A 25,542-nucleotide genomic window follows, 5' to 3' on the forward strand; every position below is an offset into this window, starting at 1 on the left:
ATAAAGCAGCCCAGGTTCCCATTGGATGTGTTGATTAGCATTAGCACTTTGGCAGTCCCAGTACCCTTCCTACACTCACAGGTTGTACATATACATACAGAGAGCTTATCTTCTTTTTCTAACACTTTTCTTGTCTTCTTTGTTCTTTTTACTTTTTCTCTGGGGCTCGTGATGCTGTGACCCTCTTCACACACTAAAATGGGAAAATCCAGAGTTAAAACTAAAAGTCATATTAGTGGTGTAGCAAGAACTCAGGAGCCGTATGTGGTACATACATTTATAGGTTGTTGTGGCAGCATAAAATCAACCCCTATCCAGAGTGCCAGCATGAAGCCTAAACCCCATTTAAGTGGCCCCTTGTGCTGGCCATTTGCACTGGAAATGAACTTCAATTGGAGTGTTTCGGATTTGAATAGCATTGAAAATGGGTTAACTCCACAGACCACGCCACATCCCAAATCTCAAGAGACTTGGTGTACAACAGCTCTAATAAGGAAAATTGACAGGAATGTGTAAATGCAGTGCTGTTGTAATCGTGTTGGTCCCAGGATATTAGAGAGACAAGGTGGGTGAGGTAACATCTTTTACTGGACCAACTTCTGCCGCTGAGAGAGAGAAGCTTTCGAGTTTACACAGAGCTCTTCTTCAGGTGCACGCTTGAAAGCTTGTGTCTCTTACCAACAGAAGCTGGTCCAATAAATGATATTACCTCACCCATCTTGTGTCTCTAGGTATATATAAAAGCATTTAGAAATAAATAAGGCACCATGATAATTCACATGCATGTGCATTTATAAGACTAGTGTTAGTAAATGGCAATAAAGCCAGAGTCCAATAACAGGTGGCCTGATTTTCACATATGTTGAGCATTCACACCTCCTACTGAAGCCCATCGGTGGTACAAGTGCTCAGCCCCTTGGAAAATTGAGCCCTAGGATTATACATGTAATCAGTTCTGTTTCATTTGTCAAAAGTAGTAAAACCAAAACCCCGCAAACAACAGCTCAAAAACCTAGAAGTTGTGGCTTTCAGATATTAAACAAACACCTGTCAGGGATGGTCTAGATACACTTAGTCCTGCCTCAGTGCAGGGGGTAGGACTTGATGACCACTTGAGATCCCTTCCAGCCCTACATTTCTATGATTCTATTACTGCCCAATTAGAGCCATATAGTGTCACTGTGCATGGATTTTACAACTAGGATTCAAAAAACTGAGCTTCAGCTGCACTTACATGATCTTTTCAGCTATTCTCTGAAGATGTAATTCAGTGTCTGTGAGCACTCAACACAGCCTGCACAATGCCTATAAATCACTTAGGCCCAGATCCACAAAGATATTGAAGCACCTAAACCCCAGACTTGCTTGGTGCCTGTATTTCACCCTCTGGGCATGCACACTGCTGCCTACCGTTAGGTGTTCAGACTCCTGTCTCTCCACTTAAGCCCTACAGTGAGTCACAAGATTGGTGTATGGACGCCTAACCTTCATGCAGGGCTCAATCCAGTAGGCATACTCGGAGGCCCCTGACTAGATCAGGTCCCATTCAAAAACTAGAGTGGGTGACAGTGGTGCCTGCCTTATAACTTTTAGTCCAGTGGTCAAAGCACTTGCCTGGGATGGGGGAAAGAGGATTTGGACAAAGGTCTCCCGCCGCTCAGGAGAGTGTGCTAACCACTGAGCTATGGATATTCTGAGGAGGGTAGGGTCCCTCAGTCTGTCCTGCTGAAGCTCTTACCCTGTGAATAAATAATGAAAGAGTGAGTGGAGCCCAGTGGCTAGAGACTCTGGGTAACACAACTCCCAGGTGAATGCCCTAATCACTGAACCACAGAGTCATTCCCTCTGTGGCCCAATGGCTATATAAGAATTTATCCACAGTGGAAAAGCTCCAACATGAGAGCTCAGGGATTACAGCATTCCTGTGAGAGGCAGGAATTGAACCTGGGTCTCCCACATCTCACAGGAGTGCTCTAACCATTAGGATAAAAGTTATAAGGTGGGTACCAGCAGCACCACCTCCTTCTCCAGCTATTTTGTGTGGAGAAAGGCAGGCCTAATTCATTCCCTCAAGAAACACTTCAGGAGCCTAAGCCACCTTACTCCAGGAGAGAGGTTCCTGGTCGTACACCACTAAGTAAAGACAGGTGCTTCTCTGCAGCCCTTAAATCTCTAGGATTTAGGTGCCTACATCTTTGAGAGGGATGGAATTTAGCACAGCCCCCTCTCGTTGGCATCTCCCATTGGCTCCCTGCCTAGCATGCTGGATTTTGTGGATTGCATTCTACGACACCGCTCTCTTCCCATTCCTAGGCACCTAACTAGGCTTTATGGATTCCGTTGTTGTTGTTTTGTTTTTTCTAGGCACCTAAGAATTAGGTGCCACAATGCTTAAGTCCCTCTGTGCATCCCACCTCTAAATACCACTTACACCCTATTTTGAGGTTTTAAATGTTACAGGCTGTCTGCACAGTGATAAATTTCCCTGTTTGAGCATCTAACATGTTATTCATAGGAGACAGGTTCCTATTCTTGAGTGCTGTAGTTAGGTCAGATTATAAAGATATAGGAAAACTCACCCAAACTAGCCTGACTATCATACCGTCCATCTCTGCCTTCTGTCACAGTGCTCAGATAATGATTGTCAAACTTCATTGGTTTACCAGTGAGAATATTCTGGGGAATCATAACATGTAGACATTTAATCAGATGATCACATAATTCAGTAATATCCTCAGTGGCATGAAATGGGAGGAAGTTATATATACGAAAAGATATACAGCTATTTAAAGTCTTCAATCTTAGTTAATCCTGTTTCAACACAGGCAAAGAAAACAGGTTTTTAAAGCACCTCATTATTCAAAACTTGTTTTAACACAAAAACTTGAACATCACCTCAATATTGTGAAATGAAGATACACATCCAAGGAAAAGCATTATATATATTGATTAAGAAAACCTCTTAACGTATTGCTTGTCAAATGAGATACAGCAATAAGAAGCCAAATGATACACCTTCTGAAACACTTTTCATCAGGGTGCCGTCCAAAAGAAATAATCTCTGAGTTGAACTGGATTCCTTGAAAGGATTGGGAACGTGGGTAAACAAGGTAATATTGCAGGAACATGCAGAGCCTCAGAGCAAAATTAGAAAAAGCTCTGGCATGTGCTGCCTCTGACCTGTATTTAGAATTAGAAAACCTGTGCTACAAGACAACCAGTTGCAGTTTGGAGAGTAGGAAGATTTGAGAGCAGGAGGAAAGTGGTATTAAGGCTATTAAAAATCTTCTCAGTTGAAAGAAGAATGTTAATATGAATAGCATACTTTATAAGATGCCTTGGCAATGAATACAAGATAACAGCAACATGACCATGAAGCCTGGTTTGATCAATAGGGATTCCTGTTTACTTAGCTCAAACAGAAAAAGAAAAGACTTTCACTTTAGAAAGGAGTAACACTCTCCCAACAAGAGTCATTCTGGAATAGGGTTAGAGATGCATATTAGTGCTGAGCTGTCAAGCAATGGCTATTGGCTCAGTAGGTCAACTTCTCCAATGATTAGCCTAAACTGACCTTGTTTATGGCAAGAGTATAATTTAATCTGAGACTGACTTCATAACCATCTTCATGGACTGTAGCAGAAATAATCTATAAGGAAAAAAGCACAAGTTAGCATCTCTTCTTATAAAAGTACAGGAAGACAGTTTCAGTAATGCTAAGTAGTCCTGATGTGGGCTGAAAGTGTTTATCAACTGAACCAATACATTCATAAATAAATAATACAGTAATAATAATAATTAATAATTCACACTTTACTTCTTTACAGCACTGTATGCACATTAACTAATAATCTTTCCATGTAACTGAGTGAAGGGGTAAGAATTTATAACAGGTGATATTTTGAGATAAGTAGAGAAACCTGAATGACTGAAAATGCCAAATGTCTAAAAATGATATTAATGATTCCTTATACTCTTATCCCAAAATGTTGTACATGCCATGAAACAGATTCACACCCATGGCTGCAGATGGCATTTACATACACACACACCCTGCACCCAGAGGGGCAGCTATGTGCAAATACTACGGTGCACAGTGCTCCATAAATACAGTACATGCAACGGATATGATAAATAGAGATGCTTTACCATGAAGGAGGGCTGGTGCTAAGTAAGCATATTTCTCAGCTGACTTGGCCTCTCTCCCACTTACTTTTGGGCTGCACCATATGGCTACAGAATCCCAGTGGAGCATAAGTTATGGACAGCTTGTGCCACCCTGCTCCAGGAAGACTTATCACCAGTGGACAATTGCCACCTGAATTGTGTCAGTTTGCGCCAGCTCATGAGCAGAGTAATGTACATACAGGGCTAACTTCACCCACTACTGAAATGCAGTGTGCTGTGGGGAGGAAACGGCACCATTACTTATGTTCCACTGGGATTCTGTAGCCATATGGTGCAGCCCAAAAGTAAGTGGGAGAGAGGCCAAGTCAGCTGAGAAATATGCTTACTTAGCACCAGCCCTCCTTCATGGCAAAGCATATAACACTCTATGAAAATTATTTCAAGAGGAGAAATGATGTTATTTATAAAATTGAAACTACAGGGAAATTTTAGACAAGTGGCACATAGCTGGTTGGCTTATGAAAGCTGATAAGATTACAATGCAGGTTGGCATCACTGTAGGCTAAGAACTTTGATTTTTATACATTTATATATAGATATATATGTATATATATATTCTTCATGAAACATGAAAAAGCATTAATAAAAGACCAAATATTGGCATTTGCCTTGAATCAGCACTGATACTTTTCTTGGCAGAGATGATGATAGAGGCCTCGAAATTGCAGGAACATTGCTCCTGGAGATGTTTTCCATATCTTTCCACACTGCATATGCCTGAACCTTCTCTCAAAGAAAACAAATGGTAATGGGCCTGAGTCTCATTTCACTGAAGTCACTTTACACCTCTCTGGCAGTGTAAAAAGGCTTTAAAATAGACACCGCTCACATTTACACTCATATGCAGGACCCTGCGCAATACCAGAGGGGTAATAAGGACGTGATGGAATGCCACACCTCAAAAGAGTGGCAAATGGCCATGCCATTCCTGCTCCCAGCCACCTGCATTTCCAACTGTTTCTGTTTGATATGATTTTTGCATTTGTGCCATTGAGAGCAGTCATGGCACGTAGACGGAACCTCAAATTTCCATCTCCCCAGTATGGCCATTTTAGCCATCAATACAGGCACAGCTAACCATTTTTTAGTAAAAAGAAAAGGAGTACTTGTGGCACCTTAGAGACTAACAAATTTATTAGAGCATAAGCTTTCGTGAGCTACAGCTCACTTCATCGGATGCATTTGGTGGAAAAAACAGAGGAGAGATTTATATACACACACACAGAGAACATGAAACAATGGGTTTATCATACACACTGTAAGGAGAGTGATCACTTAAGATAAGCCATCACCCACAGCAGGGGGGGGAAAGGAGGAAAACCTTCCATGGTGACAAGCAAGGTAGGCTAATTTCAGCAGTTAACAAGAATATCAGAGGAACAGTGGGGGGTGGGGTGGGGGGGAGAAATACCATGGGGAAATAGTTTTACTTTGTGTAATGACTCCTCCATTCCCAGTCTCTATTCAAGCCTAAGTTAATTGTATCCAGTTTGCAAATTAATTCCAATTCAGCAGTCTCTCGTTGGAGTCTGTTTTTGAAGCTTTTTTGTTGAAGTATAGCCACTCTTAGGTCTGTGATCGAGTGACCAGAGAGATTGAAGTGTTCTCCAACTGGTTATTGAATGTTATAATTCTTGACGTCTGATTTGTGTCCATTCATTCTTTTACGTAGAGACTGTCCAGTTTGGCCAATGTACATGGCAGAGGGGCATTGCTGGCACATGATGGCATATATCACATTGGTAGATGCGCAGGTGAACGAGCCTCTGATAGTGTGGCTGATGTGATTAGGCCCTATGATGGTATCCCCTGAATAGATATGTGGACAGAGTTGGCAACGGGCTTTGTTGCAAGGATAGGTTCCTGGGTTAGTGGTTCTGTTGTGTGGTGTGTGGTTGCTGGTGAGTATTTGCTTCAGATTGGGGGGCTGTCTGTAAGCAAGGACTGGTCTATCTCCCAAGATCTGAGAGAGCGATGGCTCGTCCTTCAGGATAGGTTGTAGATCCTTGATGATGCGTTGGAGGGGTTTTAGTTGGGGGCTGAAGGTGATGGCTAGTGGCGTTCTGTTGTTTTCTTTGTTGGGCCTGTCCTGTAGTAGGTGACTTCTGGGTAGTCTTCTGGCTCTGTCAATCTGTTTCTTCACTTCAGCAGGTGGGTATTGTAGTTGTAGGAATGCATGATAGAGATCTTGTAGGTGTTTGTCTCTGTCTGAGGGGTTGGAGCAAGTGCGGTTATATCGTAGAGCTTGGCTGTAGACAATGGATCGAGTGGTATGATCTGGATGAAAGCTAGAGGCATGTAGGTAGGAATAGCGGTCAGTAGGTTTCCGATATAGGGTGGTGTTTATGTGACCATCGCTTTTTAGCACCGTAGTGTCCAGGAAGTGGATCTCTTGTGTGGACTGGTCCAGGCTGAGGTTGATGGTGGGATGGAAATTGTTGAAATCATGGTGGAATTCCTCAAGAGCTTCTTTTCCATGGGTCCAGATGATGAAGATGTCATCAATGTAGCGCAAGTAGAGTAGGGGCATTAGGGGACGAGAGCTGAGGAAGCGTTGTTCTAAGTCAGCCATAAAAATGTTGGCATACTGTGGGGCCATGCGGGTACCCATCGCAGTGCCGCTGCAGTGCCAACATTCCACACAAAGATGGACTACAAGCCGTCAGGAACAGTATCCCCGATACTGTCACGGCTAACCTGGTGGCAGAACTTTGTGACTTTGTCCTGACCCATAACTATTTCACATTTGGTGACAATGTATACCTTCAAATCAGCGGCACTGCGATGGGTACCCGCATGGCCCCACAGTATGCCAACATTTTTATGGCTGACTTAGAACAACGCTTCCTCAGCTCTCGTCCCCTAATGCCCCTACTCTGCTTGCGCTACATTGATGACATCTTCATCATCTGGACCCATGGAAAAGAAGCTCTTGAGGAATTCCACCATGATTTCAACAATTTCCATCCCACCATCAACCTCAGCCTGGACCAGTCCACACAAGAGATCCACTTCCTGGACACTACGGTGCTAATAAGCGATGGTCACATAAACACCACCCTATATCGGAAACCTACTGACCGCTATTCCTACCTACATGCCTCTAGCTTTCATCCAGATCATACCACTCGATCCATTGTCTACAGCCAAGCGCTACGATATAACCGCATTTGCTCCAACCCCTCAGACAGAGACAAACACCTACAAGATCTCTATCATGCATTCCTACAACTACAATACCCACCTGCTGAAGTGAAGAAACAGATTGACAGAGCCAGAAGAGTACCCAGAAGTCACCTACTACAGGACAGGCCCAACAAAGAAAACAACAGAACGCCACTAGCCATCACCTTCAGCCCCCAACTAAAACCTCTCCAACGCATCATCAAGGATCTACAACCTATCCTGAAGGACGACCCATCACTCTCACAGATCTTGGGAGACAGACCAGTCCTTGCTTACAGACAGCCCCCCAATCTGAAGCAAATACTCACCAGCAACCACACACCACACAACAGAACCACTAACCCAGGAACCTATCCTTGCAACAAAGCCCGTTGCCAACTCTGTCCACATATCTATTCAGGGGATACCATCATAGGGCCTAATCACATCAGCCACACTATCAGAGGCTCGTTCACCTGCGCATCTACCAATGTGATATATGCCATCATGTGCCAGCAATGCCCCTCTGCCATGTACATTGGCCAAACTGGACAGTCTCTACGTAAAAGAATGAATGGACACAAATCAGACGTCAAGAATTATAACATTCAAAAACCAGTTGGAGAACACTTCAATCTCTCTGGTCACTCGATCACAGACCTAAGAGTGGCTATACTTCAACAAAAAAGCTTCAAAAACAGACTCCAACGAGAGACTGCTGAATTGGAATTAATTTGCAAACTGGATACAATTAACTTAGGCTTGAATAGAGACTGGGAATGGAGGAGTCATTACACAAAGTAAAACTATTTCCCCATGGTATTTCTCCCCCCCACCCCACCCCCCACTGTTCCTCTGATATTCTTGTTAACTGCTGAAATTAGCCTACCTTGCTTGTCACCATGGAAGGTTTTCCTCCTTTCCCCCCCCTGCTGTGGGTGATGGCTTATCTTAAGTGATCACTCTCCCTACAGTGTGTATGATAAACCCATTGTTTCATGTTCTCTGTGTGTGTGTATATAAATCTCTCCTCTGTTTTTTCCACCAAATGCATCCGATGAAGTGAGCTGTAGCTCACGAAAGCTTATGCTCTAATAAATTTGTTAGTCTCTAAGGTGCCACAAGTACTCCTTTTCTTTTTGCGAATACAGACTAACACGGCTGCTACTCTGAAACCTGTCATTTTTTAGTGTTGGCTGGTGACATTAAGTCAGCTAATATCCCTAATATGCACAAGCCAAGTGACTGAGGTAAGAACACATTGTTCCAATAATGGCATAGTTTGTGGCAGAAATAAAGTATATGACACAAAGTGACTTGCTGCTGTCTACTGGGGAAATTCATCCCTGTGCAGAGGGCCAGCCCAAGGCAAATGCAGTACTTATAAATAGGACTTAAATAGTGCATTGGCCTTGTGCTGACCCAGGGCACAGGGATGAACATCTGCTCTGGGATATAATAAAATCAGCTGAACAACACCTCTGCTCTGATAGGTCAGCAAGGCCTTTAAGGTTGTTGTGACCATCTCCCCTAACTTCAGGGGTGGTTCCAAAGAGAATATGTGAGCGAAGGAAGGAAATTATAACTAGAGAGAAAGCAGAAAGAACTCAATAGCAAACTAAGAAGAAAAAACTGCAATAGAATGAAAGAAGTGAGAAAGAGAGAACAAAAGGGAATTAGAAAGAGCAAGCAGGAAAAAACGTAGGACAGAAATAAAACACAGGTAGATGAATCAAGACAATAATTGGCACAGTTATTTAGGCAAGGTCTATACTACAGACTTTTGCTGTGTAGCTATGTCAGTCAGGGCCAGAAGAGGTGTGTGATCCCTGAACAACACAGCTGTGCCAGCAGAACCCCCTAATGTAGATGTAGCTCTACTAGCAAAGCAGCACTTTAACCGGTGTAGCTTGTTTCATTCATGGGGGGTGGTTTTACTATACCCATACAAAGTGCTGCTTTGTTGGTATGGCTGCATCCACACTAGGAGCACTGTGCTGGTATAGTGCACAGGTATCCCTATACTGGTAAGTTTCAGAGTAGCAGCCGTGTTAGTCTGTATTCGCAAAAAGAAAAGGAGTACTTGTGGCACCTTAGAGACTAACACATTTATTTGAGCATAAGCTTTCGTGAGCTACAGCTCACTTCATCGGATGCATTTGGTGGAAAATACAGAGGGGAGATGCTTTCGTGAGCTACAGCTCACTTCATCGGATGCATTTGGTGGAAAATACAGAGGGGAGATCTCCCCTCTGTATTTTCCACCAAATGCATCCGATGAAGTGAGCTGTAGCTCACGAAAGCTTATGCTCAAATAAAATTGTTAGTCTCTAAGGTGCCACAAGTACTCCTTTTCTATACTGGTAAAGCGCTCCTAGTGTAGACATGGCCTAAGGGGCTAATTTTCTAGAAAATAAAAAAGTATTTTGATCAGATTTATTTGCTCTTCAATTGTTCCTTGATACATCACAAGAAAAATGCTAGGTGCATAAACTATTTCTTACCTTTCCCATTCGAGGTTCTCCAATCAAAGCCCTGAACTCTGGGCTGTTCTGAGCATAGCTTCTAAGATGAGCACAGACATGATCTAACTGTTTTCTCCAGTACCCTAAAAAGTAGGAGTTATGAAAATGAAAATACCCTGTAATTGTCATCAATAAATCTTCCAGCGATGTGGTGGAGTAAGTAAAGAATTGTAGATTTTGACCAGGACAAAGAACACACGCGTTTTTCTGTAGCAAATCCAGCTTACCACGGAGGAGGAAGAGAAGCAAGCTGCACCCCATAAAGGGGTGAAATAATACACTTCCTCTCAGATCAAAAGTGGAGCACTGAGTCATTCCTTCCCAGTGCTCCTCTTGGGATGGAAAAGCTATGTGCTGGCCCATATTCAGTGTTGAGCCTAAAGACTCATGCTAGCCCTATGTGACAGAGAATATAAAACAATTTCAGGGGGAAAAAAGTTAGCGTTAGTGCAATATTAAGCTGGAGTTATCAGGCAAGACTGAACTGATTTTCAGGAAATTTGGCTTGCTTTGTAGATCTCACAGAGAGTTAAAAACAAAGCCAGGTCTGAAAGCTGCATACACTGTAACAGCATAAAAGGGTTTCCAGTTTGTATTATAGACTGTATTATTGGACAAATACTTTATAATTTCCTAAAGAGAAAGTATATTTTAAGGCATAAACAGAAAGAAGTACAGATAAGGTTGAGTTTTGACACGCAATTTGTGGGGAATGGGAGGAGTTCTAACAAATCAATATTGGCTCATTAACTCCAGATGAAACTGTCTCTGTATTTCCTTCCATGGGGCCCCTCCATTTGAAATGGACTGAGCTGATACAACTGACAATTGCCTTCTCATCTTTCGGAGCCTTTTTCCAGACCCACTTCTGAGACAACACCTACGAGAAATTAGCCAATTGCTAGGTAGCATCTAGGGGGTAGCTGGAGACAGTTTATGCATATAATGTGGAGCTGCCATTAGATGTTCCAGTCCTAACACTGATCTCTCTGCTTGTATATCGCAGGGGTGGCCAACCTGGGGCTCTAGAGCCACATGTGGCTCTTCAGAAGTTAATATGCAACTCCTTGTATAGGCACCGACTCCAGGGCTGGAGCTACAGGCACCAACTTTCCAGTGTGCTGGGGGGTGCTCACTGCTCAATTCCTGGCTCTGCGACAGGCCCTGCCCCCACTCCACCCCCTCCCCTGAGCCTGCTGTGCCCTCGCTTCTCCCCCCTCCCCTCCAGAGCTAGATGTTATTCACCCCTTCCTCAAAGAGCTTGTAGTCTGATAGACGAAGAGCAGACAGAAAACTGGGAAAAGAGATACAATATACCAGGGGTGGCTAACCTGAGCCTGAGAAGGAGCCAGAATTTACCAGTGTACATTGCCAAAGAGCTACCGTAATACATCAGCAGTCCTCCATCAGCTCCCGCACCGCTCCCAGTGCCTCCTGCCCACCAGCAGCCCTGCTGATCAGCACCTCCCTGTACTTCCTGATCCGTGTTTCATGGTGTGCAGGAGGCTCTGGAGGGGAGGGGGGGAGAAGCGAGGGCACAGCAGGCTCAGGGGATTGAGCAGTGAGTACCCCCCAGCATATTGACTCCGGGGCTGGAGCTACAGGCACCAACTTTCCAATGTGCTGGGGGGTGCTCACTGCTCAACCCCTGGCTCTGCCACAGGCCCTGCCCCCACTCCACCCCCTACCCCAGGAGGCACTGGGAGCGGTGGGGGAGCTGATGGAGGACTGCTGACGTATTACTGTGGCTCTTTGGCAATGTACATTGGTAAATTCTGGCTCCTTCTCAGGCTCAGGTTAGCCACCCTGGTATATTGTATCTCTTTCCCCAGTTTTCTGTCTGTTCTTCGTCTATCAGACTACAAGCTCTTTGAGGTAGGGATGAATAACATCTAGCACATTTTGGGTGCTGCCACAATCTAAATAATTAATAAGAAGTCAGAGTAGGATTTATTTTAAATTCTTTTGCAATCTGAATCCATTAATTCCAATGCAATATTCTGTGTTTAGTGGACAAAGGGATGGAAGGACTTGTTTTAAACCTTAAGTGGCTGTGTGTTAGGATCCAGCCAACTTTACTGTAGAGTGCACTTATAGAAAGTACAGAGAGTAAATAAACTGTGGAGACAGAGAGTAAAATAAGCTGTTATATACTTAGATAAAAAACAGTTGTCCCTGATTTAATATCAGTATGTACAATGGAGCCCAACCCAACGGGGGCCTCTGGACACTACTGCCATATAAATGTTATTTTATTATATATATATATATATATATATATATATATAAAAAAAGGTCAAAGTATAAACAAAGAAATGATTCTCTAAACATCTTTGCCCTTGAGGAAATCAAGCTAAGGAAGCTTAGAAGAAAAATCAACAAGTTCAAAGGTTGGCCATGTAGAAACTATGGTAAAGCAAAATGACAGACTTCTAGGTTATTGATCATCAAGATAAGCTTTAAAGAAACAAACTAAGAGGGGGTACTCATCTCCACAATACCCAAAATTGTTCCCCTAATGGCTTCCAAAACAGAGGCATTTTGCTTTAAACTAAATCACAGACTGAAATAAATACTAATTTAAAGTAACAATTAAACGTTACAACTGGGCTACTACTTTGTGGATGCAACGCCCAGTGAAGTCAGTGATAGTTGCACCAGGTAAGGCCAGGGTTAAATTGAGCCAGGGGCTCGTGACATAAAAATCAAGATGTAAAACCAGGACGCCAGAAATACACTTGTGCGTGCTTGGCTTTACGCTACTTATGTTTGTTACGTATCTTAAAGGATTTCTGGCAGCCTTGACTGAATATCTGAACTCATGTTGTCATTAACTGGTTACACCTAGATCGGACCGATTTACTGTATATTACAGTAAAAAAAAAGGGATGGCTTCCCTGTGATATTTACTTTGCAAATGCTTTTGGCTCCTGTTCAGAACCAACTGAAAGTACAACAGAAAAAATAGAGCTCAGATCAGAAAACCGACACTTCTATTTTGTTGTTATTTCTCTCTCTCTAAATTGTCCTATACTTGTACATTTTTCCCTGGAAGCATGATTGTATATTTAGTGCAGGAGGCTTATTTGTTTAGGGAGGAAACAATTACCTTAATTATTTAGCTTTTTAATTTAGCAATAATGTCATAAATCAAATACAGTTGCACTGAAGAAATGATGTATGTATGTGGCCAGTATAACTGAGACCAGCCTGGGTGTCACTAAATGGCTGTGGTTGATACAAGTGTCTCTGGCCTACGTAGCTTAGCATGAAGCAAGAGTGATGATGTGGAAGGCTGAGACCTGTGGGCTAACAAACAAACTGTTATGGATGTGTGGGACAAAGCCTAGGGGATTCTAATGGAGAACAACCTGCCAGCCCCCCCCACTCTATAGTCAGAAAAGGCCTCTGGGGACTCTAACCCTATGTCAGTTGGTGAGCTTCAACTGTAATACAAAGCAATTCAAAGCTTCTCCTCAACTTGCCCCTGTGAAGGGAGTTTTCACATGGTGAAAGCTGCACTTCTGATGCACAGACACAGAAGTCTTTAGAGTTAAATATTTTCTCAGCCCTATTTTGGGCCAATCTCTTACCATTATCTGATAACTTATTTGACATGTTGAGTCAAGTACTCTATTCACTGCAGTGATGGAACTATGAGGAGATTCCTCACTGCAAGGCAGTGTAAAGAGTTATTCCCCAAGTACTGTAATAGGTTAAAAATAAAAAAGCCTTGCCTAGATTTTTACAAAAAATTTAGGAAGGCCTGAAAGATGCATTAGCCCCTTTTTTTTACACTACAGACATATACATCATTCTAACCAGTCCTTTGGCTGGCACACTGAAAAACACCAGTGTTCTAAGAGTTAGGTACTCTACTGAATGGGAGAATAGCTACAGATGGGTGAGCCAGCTGGGTCAAAAATCAACCCACCGAACCACTGCCCATTAGTTGTACTGAGGCTCTAGCTCTTTAAAAGTTAAAATATCCTCTGGGCTGACAGACTGGAACACATCATGAGATAATGAGGTCAGTGGGAGCTGCTCGTGCTCAGCAGTTTTGAAAATTAAGCCACTTACTTAGGTGCTCAAATATAGCTATAGGAGTCTATCTTAAGGCTTCTTTTGGCCCTAAACAGGAATTTTGCCAGGACACGGGGGCTACGATCCCTAATCGTAAAGGATTTTTAATGACCACAAACAGTCAAGATGTTGGATTTAGGCTTGTCTATATAGGGAAATTGACCAGAATAGTTACTGCAGAATAATCTATTCTGCAATAGTTATTCCAGAAGAGCTTCCTGTGTGGACACTTTATTCTGGAATAACAGTGTCTTTTTCCAATTTAGTTTAATCTGTTTCCACAGTTTATTCTGCAATAGCTATTCAGGTCAATGTTCCTGTGCAGATAAGCCCTTATATGTTTTCCAAAAGACAGCACCTCGAGCAGCACTAAATGCCACTATTGCCAGAAAGAATAATAACACTGATTACGTGAACACCACTTTCAGACAAAACCTGAGTTTTCCTTGGTAGTCTCCAATCCAAATACTGACCAAGTCTGACACTTCGCTTGTGAGATTTGATGACATCACAGTCAAATGGTAAGGCTGCACAAAGGCCTTATAATGTAATTCTCGTGCATTCTGTGAAGGCTTGCTGTGCTTTAGAGAATGGCTGGGGTCTCAGATCAAAGCACCAGACACAGGGTGTACAGTTATTAGTGGGAAGAAAGACCAGAGTAATGACGTAAAAGAGTGACCTTTAAGGGATTATTCCACAGAGGACCTGTTTTAAAAGAATACAAGGTAAAATACTGTAGTTTTCTTTCAGAACCAGAGGAAGTTTTTCTTGCTGACCATGTGCAATCATGAACTATTTCTAACCTCTTCCAGGACTAATGGCTGTGCGCAGGGGCTTGCGATCACTCATCTTATCCTGTTTTTCTTTTTGAGAAACCAGCTCAAGTTCCTTCTTCTCCAAGAGTGTGCTGGATGGGTAGAACAGGCCAATGGTTTGGGTTCCTTTGTCTTTTCTTTCTGTTATATCTAGTCTTGACTTTGGTAATGAAACAACCAAAGGCTCCCAGGCAGCTCGAGCCTGTAATCCTTTATCCTATTGGGAACGAACAGTGCCCGGATGACAAAAGTGATAATAAAGTGTAATTAATAGTTATATAACTTTATACAAGAAAAAAGAATCACCAAAAAAGGAAAGAAACTATGTCTGTAAAAACAATCCTAGAATGAAAAAAAGTCATCAGAGATGCAAACTGTTTAAAGGAGGAATTTTAATAATGCCCAATTACAGTTAACATTTGGGAAAAATGTCACCCTCACATATCACAAATACTCAGAAAAACCCATGCAACCTATTTCTTGTAAATAGAAATTGACTTCTGTTCTGATACCTTACATTTGTGCTTGCTAAGTATTATGGTCTTCTCTTAAAATATAGTTTTTTAAAACAATGTGGCATATGAATTCATCAAAGAAAACCTTAAATTAGCCAGATATAATTTGTGAGTGATTGTGTCAGAATAAAAAGTACTTAAAGAGCAAACACTGTAAGAAGAGATGGATTGCTTCTCATGTTGCTCTATGTAATAATGATTAGGGATGAGTAAATATCCACAGCAAACAATTCCCTCAATGAATGTGTGTAACCTCTTTTTCTGCTCACAGAATGCTTGCGAGCAGAACGGTATCCTCAGATGGAAGAAGTCTATGGAGTTACATCAATTTATACTAGCTGAGGATACCAGTCTCTCTACTGTGTCTCAGCCTCGTTTGTGACGTTATGTGACTTACCTCAGAAAACACAAAGGTATCTCCAGCACCCAAAAGCATGCTATTCTGAGAGCCCAGTCTTGATGGAGGCTCAATATAAACACCACAAGATCCACAGAATCTAGCATATGGGTGGTTGCTTGCACCACACTTGAAGCAAGTAAAGTAGCTTGGAGGAGGACCTGGCTGAAAAGTACAATGAAACTGTTGTCACCATAGGAGCACATGAATATGTAGCACAATGGAGATCTATCTTCTTGTACTCCCAGAAATAAAGCTACTAATCAGACCAACCAGCATGAATTTAGAAAAACCAGAGTAATAGTGGTTACAATTGTTAGGCTGGTGACTTAGTTGCCAGTTCTAAACCAGGCTCACACCCTGACAAAAGCCAGACCAAATGTACAGCTCATCACCGTCAACTGTGACTGAACCAGGCCATGCAGAGGTAAGGCTTTGCAGATGGAATCAGCAACTACATAGGTTAATTTTTAGGCCTATCAACCTTAAAATATTGATATCAAATGCACTTTTAAAATATTTTTCTCCTCTTGGAAACCCTGTCATCAGTACTGCAGAGCTCTGGAACGTCAAAGCATCTCAGTTAATATTCTGTTCAACGGTACTCCTCCCCAAGCCCTCTCTCTATGAAGACCCATGATTTCACTTTCACCTTGCATCCGACGAAGTGGGTATTCACCCACGAAAGCTCATGCTCCAATATGTCTGTTAGTCTCTAAGGTGCCACAGGACTCTTTGCCGCTTTCACAGATCCAGACTAACACGGCTACCCCTCTGAAGCACGATTTCACTGGCATATATAGCAAAGTTTCTAATTGTTATAAAAAAACAACAAGGAGTCCTTGTGGCACCTTAGAGACTACCGCATTTATTTGGGCATAAGCTTTTGTAAGCTTATGCCCAAATAAATGTGTTAGTCTCCAAGGTGCCACAAGGACTCCTCATTGTTTTTGCTGATACAGACTAACAGGCTACCACTCTGAAACCTGTCTAATTTGTATGTGGCCCTAGAAGATACAGTTTGAACTTCCCTATCCTGGTAGAGGTGAATCTAGCACAAGAAGTTGTAGAAATACATAGAAATATGGTTGCAGAAATACATTACATGGAGACATCTTTACATTGACTATTTTAGGTAAAAGCTCCTCTGGTCAGGGAACATGGGTGAAATTCTGGCCTCTGCAAGGCAATGGGAGTTTGGCCATTGACTTTAATGGGATCACAATTTCATCCTATGTCTTTAATTTCTCTTTACTGAGCTCTGCACATCTATAGCACTTTATACAAACATTAAATAATAACAATATAAAAACTTGCCCTAACCCACAAGATTCCTGGGAATGGAGCTATGTAATTGCTTCAGGTCACAGATGAGTAAAACCAGGCTTGTCAACACAAACACCAAATGCCAATGAAACAGAAAAAGAAAACAGTCTTTACAGAAGCCTGAGCCTAAAAGCATACCTTGGCTCCACACCAGTCACAGAAACGAGCATCACAGTGGTTATCACGGCCACATTTTGAGCAGGATATTGTTCTCCCCAGATGACTAGATAAAGGTGGCGGTGTATCTCCATTGAGTGCAGGCTAGTAAAGCAAAACAAGAATTTCATAGGCTACAGTAAAAGAAAACCAAACAGGAAATAAGAGGAGTGCGAAAGCAAGCCAATTTGAAAGTACAAAGCAATGTTCAATCTAAGGGAATGCTCAGTCTAAAGCTATGCTTTCAGCAGTGAATTAACACTGGGTTTACTCTGATCTAATGTGGAATTTTCTTATTAAAAGGATACAATAAAATATGTTTTTAAATAGGTTTTTGTGCATCTAACTTTCCATTATTCATCCTTTGAGAAATCTGACCACAAAACCTTATTTCCTAACATATTTTGTCCTTTCTTAATAGTGCAATTATTTAGGTAGAAACATGGCAGCATAAGGAAAATCTGAAATTAAAACAGGCTATGTTGAAAAAATTACATTCCACAATGTAAAATGTGACCAATATTTTTCTTATTTGTTTGCAAGATTCGTGTACATCTTAAAATGTTGGCGTGAGTGGAGGGCCAGGGGGGATTAGATCACTTGTTTCACATTTATTTTGAGCCCTCATTTTCTATAGTTGTTTCACTGCCAGTGAGTCAGCTCCTCAGTGTAACCCTATTACAATGAACCAGTGAGAGTGCACAATGTGCTTAATTTAAAGCTTGTGAGTAGTCCCACTGAAATTTCAAGATTACAGGGATAGTCCAGGAAACCTCTATACCCAGGTCCCGGTAGTTTTAGCTAAGATTTAGCATTGTTGTCATAGTGACCAGTAGGAAATGAGATCCTAACTATTACTGTCTTCTCTCATCTCTGTATCTCTCCCTGCTTAGCAAAAGGAAATCTCTCCTTGGGCATGTAGAAGAGATTTTGCCTAAGGGGTAGAAATTAAAAATTACTCCACCCAGCCAAATGAACACAGCTAAACTGGAAGATGACACAGACAGCAATCTTAGAGGGAAAATTCACTGTTGTTTCTCTCACCTCTGGACAGAGTCACTGCCAAAAACAAGGATAGTAGTTGTACGCTGATGGGGAATGCAGGAAGTGGAGATAACAAAAATAATTAAAAGATCACTAATACACAAAATTTTAAATTGATATGAGTGGTCTTTCCTGCTGCAATTACCCATCATTGTTGTCAAGATTTATAGTTTTTAATTGCAATTTAAAAAGAGAACTGAACACACACAAGCTTCACTAAATTCAGGAAACTTTGAGTCAAGACCATCACCTTTAACAGACATTTTCAAAGCACCTTTTGGCAGAGATAGTAGCACTGTACAATTGTGGCTCCCACGGGAGAAACAAGAAGGTGTATGATGGGATTTCCAGTATTCTTGCAGAGCTCGGAGCAGGGTATTTCAAAGGGAGAGCTGCTAGGTGCCAGAATTCTGTCTTAGGCTATGCAAGAGAAAGCATAGTCCCCAGCACAGAACCAGATTTGGCCCCATGTTTTCAAGAATAAGAAAATTAAGTTCATTCACTGATCTCATGTAACCAAGTATGACTGTTTTGTACATGAACCTTACCGTCTGTATTTCAGGCAGTCTGCTTTCACAGGTCACACACTGTTTTATGTGAATAGGATTTCCTGTGCCACACACCCGACAGATTACTTTGCCCTTTAAAATACAGAAAAAACAGACTAATCACTGGATAATTTTAAATTGCAGCCAACAGGATGGTAAGGATAAACCATCTGCTCAACAGGGATTTGAGCCTGCAGAGGTACGAGTAGCTTAATCCTATAGATGAAGGAACTCCCTCAAGTGTGCACACACAGCGCTCAAATAACTCCTGTAATGTGGGCTTTAATAAAGTTAAACTACCATGCCCAGCTGCCATGCAGATCTGCAGCTGATGGCAGTGTTGTTGAATTGGCAAGATATTTGCCTCAGGGGCTCCAACATCAGTGTTCCCTTCAGGCTGTTTATACACTAATGCCAATTTGCTTAGTTGTACACACAGTTCCTTGCAAACAGTCTATTATTTGCAGGGAAAATCAAAAGAAAGCCACCTTTACCTTTGGGCTACTCTTCCTGGGGAGATCTCACTGGCCAGCCCTGGTTACTGCTACGGAGTGTAAGTTTCCACTGGTGCTAGGAATTATGAGTATGACAAATTCTAGTGTCGACAAGCGTGTCCACACTAGCCATGCTCAACTGGTTTAGGATTGCCGCTCTACCTAATTAGGGCTGATGTCTATGACAAATGTAAAAACAACAACGAGGAGTCCTCAGCCAGTGAACATCCTCAGTTCACTTTCTGACGATCCCCATTCCCACAGTTCCTCCTTCAGCAGCCTCCTCCCTTTCCCAGAAATGCCTCTGCAGCCCATCATACCCCACGATAACACGCTAGCTGAGAATCACCAGCTGAGACTGCATTCTGCATCCCACCGTACATCCCACAGGAACCCCCCGGAACCTGTCTCCCCCTCACCCCATCTCCACCAACTGCTCCAGCTGTGCCATTCTCATAGAATAAGTAATATTTCACAATCAAAAGAGGCAAATAGAATTGTGAGGACAGATTTATTAGAGTTAAAATAGCTATGAGTAAGGTATGAATGCCTAGACAGATCAAATTAACGTACTCTATACTGTGCAGAAGAAATGTATCCCTACCTCACTCAAATAGATATTTCTGACATACTGTGCTCTGTCATGCTTTGTCATGCTACTGAGGTCTATCTTTAATGACAGCTACTGTTCAATAAATATTTTAAATCCTACTAACTCAAAGTTGCAGCAAGGTAAAGACCCAAAGCCAAATGGAATCAAAACATCTGTTACAAAAAATCATCTATAGGAAACATACAAAGTTCTAGGTAATTTACTTATTAGTTACATTGATTCTTAATTACCTTTAAGCAGATGCTGGCCTGAGGCTGCAGCTGTGGAGCTATAGGGGCCTCACATACAATACAAGTTGCTGTGTTCATTGGTACCATAGTTCTGCATTCTACACATAGTCCCATCTGTACAAAAGACAACATGATGTTTCTTTATAATGGAAAATTGCACTATCACGAAAGTTAATATCAGACTTTACGATATTATCACTTAGCAGAGGGTAAAGCAGTAGGCACAGGGACCTGAAATTAGGAAGCACCTACCCTACATATTATTCCTGCTACAAACGGTAAAATGTTGTCATTACTAGGGTTCTTTATAAGCCAAATCCTGTAATCCTTAGTCTTTACTCAGGAAAAAAGCCTCACACTGATTCCAGTGGGACATTTACTCAGCATTGAGTCAGAACACACTCACAACGGACTGGCTCCTTTCCTCTGAGATATGGTGTCAGGGAATGCTAAGGAAAGTACACACTGCAGCACATGGAGCATTACAATGAAATATCTATGGCAATTCACACTGCAGGAAAGTGGAATGAAATTAAAAACAAAAGAACAACCATACTGGTTTAGACCAATGGCCCATCTAGCCCAGTATCCTGTCTTCTGACAGTGGCCAATGCCAGGTGCCCCAGAGAGAATGAACGGAACAGGGAATCATCAAGTGATCCATCCCCGGTCGCCCATTCCCAATTTCTGGCAATTGCTTCCTAAACACCTAAATCCTGGGTTATGCCCTGAGCAGATAAACCTTAGGCAATCCTTGGAGTAGCCCTCATGGTTGTGCTAGGGAAGGATTCCTTTCCCCTGACAACATCCTGCCTCTGTAGAGAAGCTTCACAGCTGCTATTATGGCTGCAACAGTAACACAGTGGGGAAAGGGAGGAGGAAGTGAACATCAGGGATCTCTGACCTCACCCTCACTTAAGCCCCCCTTCCCCCGCCCCAGCTGGAGTTTACATTGCACAGGGGTACACCCAGAACATCTATGGGTGCTTCAGGAGAAGGGAAAAGAATCTTCCCTCCAGACTGCAGAGTGCCATTCTGCAGCACTTATTGCTGCTTTAAGGTTCCAGTAGGCCAGGGAGATGATATGTGCCAAGGGCCACTTGCACAAGGAGAACTACAGTTTCTGCATATTTCCACACATCAGCTGCTCTTGCCACGCCCATAAATTACACCTCTGCCATGAGCCTCGTAGAAATGCGCCCTGTGCCAGACAGGATCTGCTGCAATCCACCCACCATTCAAGGAACCATGTGAGTTCCAAAGCTTTCTACAGCCATGCAATAGATGGGGCAAGATTTTCCTCAATAATCATAACCACCAGTGTATAATACACAGTGAATACTAAAAAGTGTCATGAACCATAGCTGTCAAAAGGAACTATTCCCATTAGACAAGTGCTCTGCTAAAAAGTGGATTCTAAGCTCCTTGGGGCAGAGGCTGGTCTTCCTATGCCTAGCACAAAGCACCTAGCACAAAGTCCTGATCAAGCCCTCTGGCACCACTACAGTGCAAATAATAAAGATTATTGTTACTTTAGCTGGGGGGAAAGGGGAGACAAAGTAGAGACTGGAAACCAGTGCAGGGACGGTTTTTCAGAGTCCTGTAAAACTAAGAAAACAAAAACAAAGGCCAAACTCATACAAGGTAAGTTTTGCTCAAAAAATAGATGCCGGAGTGGAAATTTGTAACTTCGTCAACCCATTTATATGCATTTTAGAGCTAAATTTTACCCCCCTCAAAATAGTTTTTTCATTGGAACTGATGATGAACTCTAATGTTTCCATTATAAGAGTGAATTCCAGAGTAACGCTGCCATTCAAAAACAAGTCAATTCACATTCTCGTCTAGATACACATCTCAGCAGATTAAATAAGGAGGCTGTTGCTGTTCTGAAGGCCTGGTGTTTATTTACTATTATTAGAGGAAAACAAGTCCAACATAAGCACTGTACTGACATGTAAGACAATGTTTGAGGGAGAATATTCTCATTTGTTTCAAACAATCTCTCTCTCCTCATATGTGATCTCAGAGATTATAGGATGGGTTCTTACCAGAAAATACCAGTTGCTTTTCTGTGTCTGTCATTCAGCATTACCCCACTATGAATGATTTTTTTAGGATAATGGGACAAGTGATTTGAATCCCACAACATTACTTATTTTGATCCATGCAGTCTTAACACAGCAGAATCAATGTTACCCATGCAATTATGGTATACTTATTCCATAGATATACCATATCATTCAAGGTCCCTAAAGTTCTTCTCTTTCCTACTACTGTAACTCTTGTCCAGGCCTTGGTCAGCTCTCAACTGATATAACCTCCTATTTCCTGTTCTCACTGCTTCTTATTTCAACCCCTACAGTCTATCCAAAATGCCACTGCCAAACTTGTTTTTCTTCTGTCACTCTGACCATGCCACCCCTTTCACTGGCTTTCCACTGGCATTCATGTCAGATTCAAACTTCGCATCTTTCCCTTCATTCAAGTTGGGCACTGCCTACATCTCTACTCTTATCTCCCACAAAATGTCCCTGTATGTCACACTTTTGTCTTTGCACTTTCTTCTATGCTTCCCCTTGTGCTTGGAACTCCTTCTTCTTCATCAAATCATCTCTACCACAAAGTAATAAGGGTCAAATCCTGGCCCCATTGAAGTCAATGGCCAAACTCTCACTGATCTCAGTGGGGCCAAAAGTTCATGCTAAGTGTCTAATGTAACATTTAAAAGAAAGTGAAATCTACACTTTGTCCATCATCAGGCATGTGTCTGCATGGTCTAATTATGGCCTCAATATTGCAAACACACACCTAAGTAGCTTTAAGTATGTGACCAGTCTCATTGAAATCAATGGGACTGCTTACATGTGTGAAATTACTTGAGTGTTTTCAGGATCAGGGACGTAGACTATTACTTGTGGCAATGACTATCTCTGTGTTTTGTACAGGACCAAACATCCTGATTATGCTTAATAGATAAGAAATAGCTATACAGAGCTCTAGGCTAAGATTTTAAAGCCACCTAGGGGATTTAGACACACAATTCCCATTAATTCCAATGACCATATGGGAATTGTGCATCTAAATCAGCCTCATTTTGTTATTGTGACTATTATATGTGTGAGCAAAATCCTAAAACTGTGACAGAGTGCTAGGAATCAGCACCTATTGAAGCACTATGATCACTGTTTAATCAATTAGGCCTAGGGGATTAAGAAGAGGAATTCCTGATGTTCTGATGGGGGCTGGGGAGCTAATGAGCTAATTAGCACATTACGGAGACTGGATAAAAGAGCACAGGAAGGAAGCAAAAGAAAAAGCAAAGCAAGAAAGAGTGCAGAAGAAGGAGTTCTCTGGGAGGAGGGAGACAACTTCTCCCCTACCCTTTGTAACGGGATAGTAAAGCTGGATAACACAAAATGTTGTGACTGCACTCGTATACAGAAGGTGGTGGAGTAAAACACTATAAATGAACTGTACAGTGGTATCTACATGGTGTCCCTCGCCTCTATTTGCCAGAAGCTGGGAATGGGCAACAGGGGATGGATCACGTAACAATTACCTGTTCTGTTCATTCCTTCTGGGGCACCTGGCAATGGCTACTGTCAGAAGACAGGATACTGGGCTAGATGGACCTTTGGTCTCTTCCAGTATGGCCTTTCTTATGACTCTCTTAGCAGCTTATGCAAAGCAAAGAGGATGGGAGAAGGGGGTGCCCAATCAGAGAAATAATTAAACCATATATGCAGTCCATCAAAAGCATAATATTCATTTTCAACTGCAACAAGTTCAATGTGAATGATACTGCAGCAATGTCAAAACCTAACTATTGCTAACGGTGTGTGCTCCAGCTATAGTTAAAGTTACCTAAGTAGTTTCATTTTAAAGGCTGTTTCTTAATTACTGACAACTGTCTCAAACTTTCACTTTTCAGGCTGAAATTGTCCAGATCCCGTCTCTGCCTGAAGGCAGAAAGTTAAGCAACAGTTCTGAGAACTAAAAGAGTAAAAAAAATACACTTTTGCAATGATAAAATTATTCTTGGAACTCAGTGACCCTGGCTGAGTTATAATCACCTAACAGCACGTGCATGCTTGGTCCATTTTTAATAACAACACTTTAAAAAAAATAACAAGCTCACAAAATTCTAAAGGAAGGGGGCTGCACTATACTTTGTATCACCCTGTATTTTGTATTGTATTAAAATGGATCAGCATTAACTCCCAGGTTTATTTATCCTCAGAAATCCGCTGGGCTCAGTGGGAACTATACAGTAGCTGATCCTCCATTTTAGCTCCTCCTGTCTGATATATTACCTTGAGACCTGTAGAGGTCAAAACCCAAGATAGTACCTGAAGAGGGGTTTCTTGGGCATAGCGAGTTTCTTGGGCATAGCGGGAGCGTGATGAAGATCCGTTACTCTCTAGTTAAGTCCGTTACTCTCTAGTTAAGTCACACTCCCTTGTCCAGTCCCACTGACTTTTGTTCCCCATCATGAGCACAAGGGAAGGGTTACAACTGATCCTATAGCATTCCACTTTCAGTATCAGTTTGCTGATAGATTTATGTGTGGACTCTAGTCATTGCATTTGCTTTTCAAGTAGGAGCCATTTATAGAGCTGAAATAAACGAGACCTACTCTTCCCATGGTATTTAACACTATACATTGCTCACTGAGGCAAAAAAGCTCATGAATAAGCAAAATCTGAAATTGGTTTTGCTAATTCAGTCAGATTTCTGCAGAACCCAAGAGTACAATCCTGGGTGCAGATACCTTCTTGTGGAAGTTACACAGTTTGTTGGCCTGACCAGCTCATGACTGGATACTGCCCCTGTATGAGACAGAAGGAGCAAAAGCGTTAGTTGCAAAAGCAATTTATTTTCCAATCAGAGCCTGACAGTGCTCTCAGTGAAGCCAGTAGAAATGTAAGCATTTGTAACTTTACAGTTTCTGAAGATTTGTTGGTCACTGCAACTCTAATTGGAATCTATATTGTTGCTCTTTTCTGGCACAGATGAAGAGAAAATAATTTATTTTTCCAGAATATGCTTATAAGAACAGATCCCATTAGAAACTTGCCCTGGTTAGCTGAAAGCCACAGGCAAAACAAACCAGAAAGAATTATTGTTGTCCCTCCTGCCAAAGTTACTGACCGATATGAAGAATTGCAGAGAGCAGGATTTTCCAACGGAAAGTGTGATGAAAACACATTTCGCTCAGCAGTAACTTATATAATTTGTGGAGGCTGATTCTCGAAATAGGAGGGAGTTGGTTACAATTTTTTTGCTGACCTGAGCTCCTTCAGGGGGTGGAAGGCGACACCCTGGAACTGGCAGGATAGGAGAACCACATTCTTGACAGAAGCGAGCAAAGGGATCAGATGGGCGAGGAGCTAAGCAATATGCACACCTAGAAATAACAGCAAACTGGTTGAACACGTTC

At 42.1% G+C, this 25,542-nt stretch overlaps 1 protein-coding gene across 3 annotated transcripts in view; it reads right to left on the reverse strand.

The window, feature by feature from the left end:
• The window catches only part of DZANK1 (double zinc ribbon and ankyrin repeat domains 1), a 38,278-nt gene that overhangs the window by 3,975 nt on the left and 8,761 nt on the right, over positions 1-25,542 (reverse strand). For all 3 annotated transcript variants that reach the window (XM_038396953.2, XM_043512151.1, XM_043512150.1), the window contains exons 8-17: positions 25,392-25,509; positions 20,100-20,213; positions 18,763-18,855; positions 17,153-17,275; positions 15,689-15,853; positions 14,765-14,993; positions 9,858-9,961; positions 3,575-3,649; positions 2,580-2,676; positions 99-193 (exon numbers count right to left, since the gene is read on the reverse strand). In XM_038396953.2, the coding sequence (XP_038252881.1) occupies positions 99-193; positions 2,580-2,676; positions 3,575-3,649; positions 9,858-9,961; positions 14,765-14,993; positions 15,689-15,853; positions 17,153-17,275; positions 18,763-18,855; positions 20,100-20,213; positions 25,392-25,509 (1,213 nt within the window). The remainder of the gene's footprint in view (positions 1-98; positions 194-2,579; positions 2,677-3,574; positions 3,650-9,857; positions 9,962-14,764; positions 14,994-15,688; positions 15,854-17,152; positions 17,276-18,762; positions 18,856-20,099; positions 20,214-25,391; positions 25,510-25,542) is intronic.

The sequence above is a fragment of the Dermochelys coriacea genome, chromosome 3, assembly GCF_009764565.3.
Source record: "Dermochelys coriacea isolate rDerCor1 chromosome 3, rDerCor1.pri.v4, whole genome shotgun sequence".
NCBI lineage: Eukaryota > Metazoa > Chordata > Testudines > Dermochelyidae > Dermochelys > Dermochelys coriacea.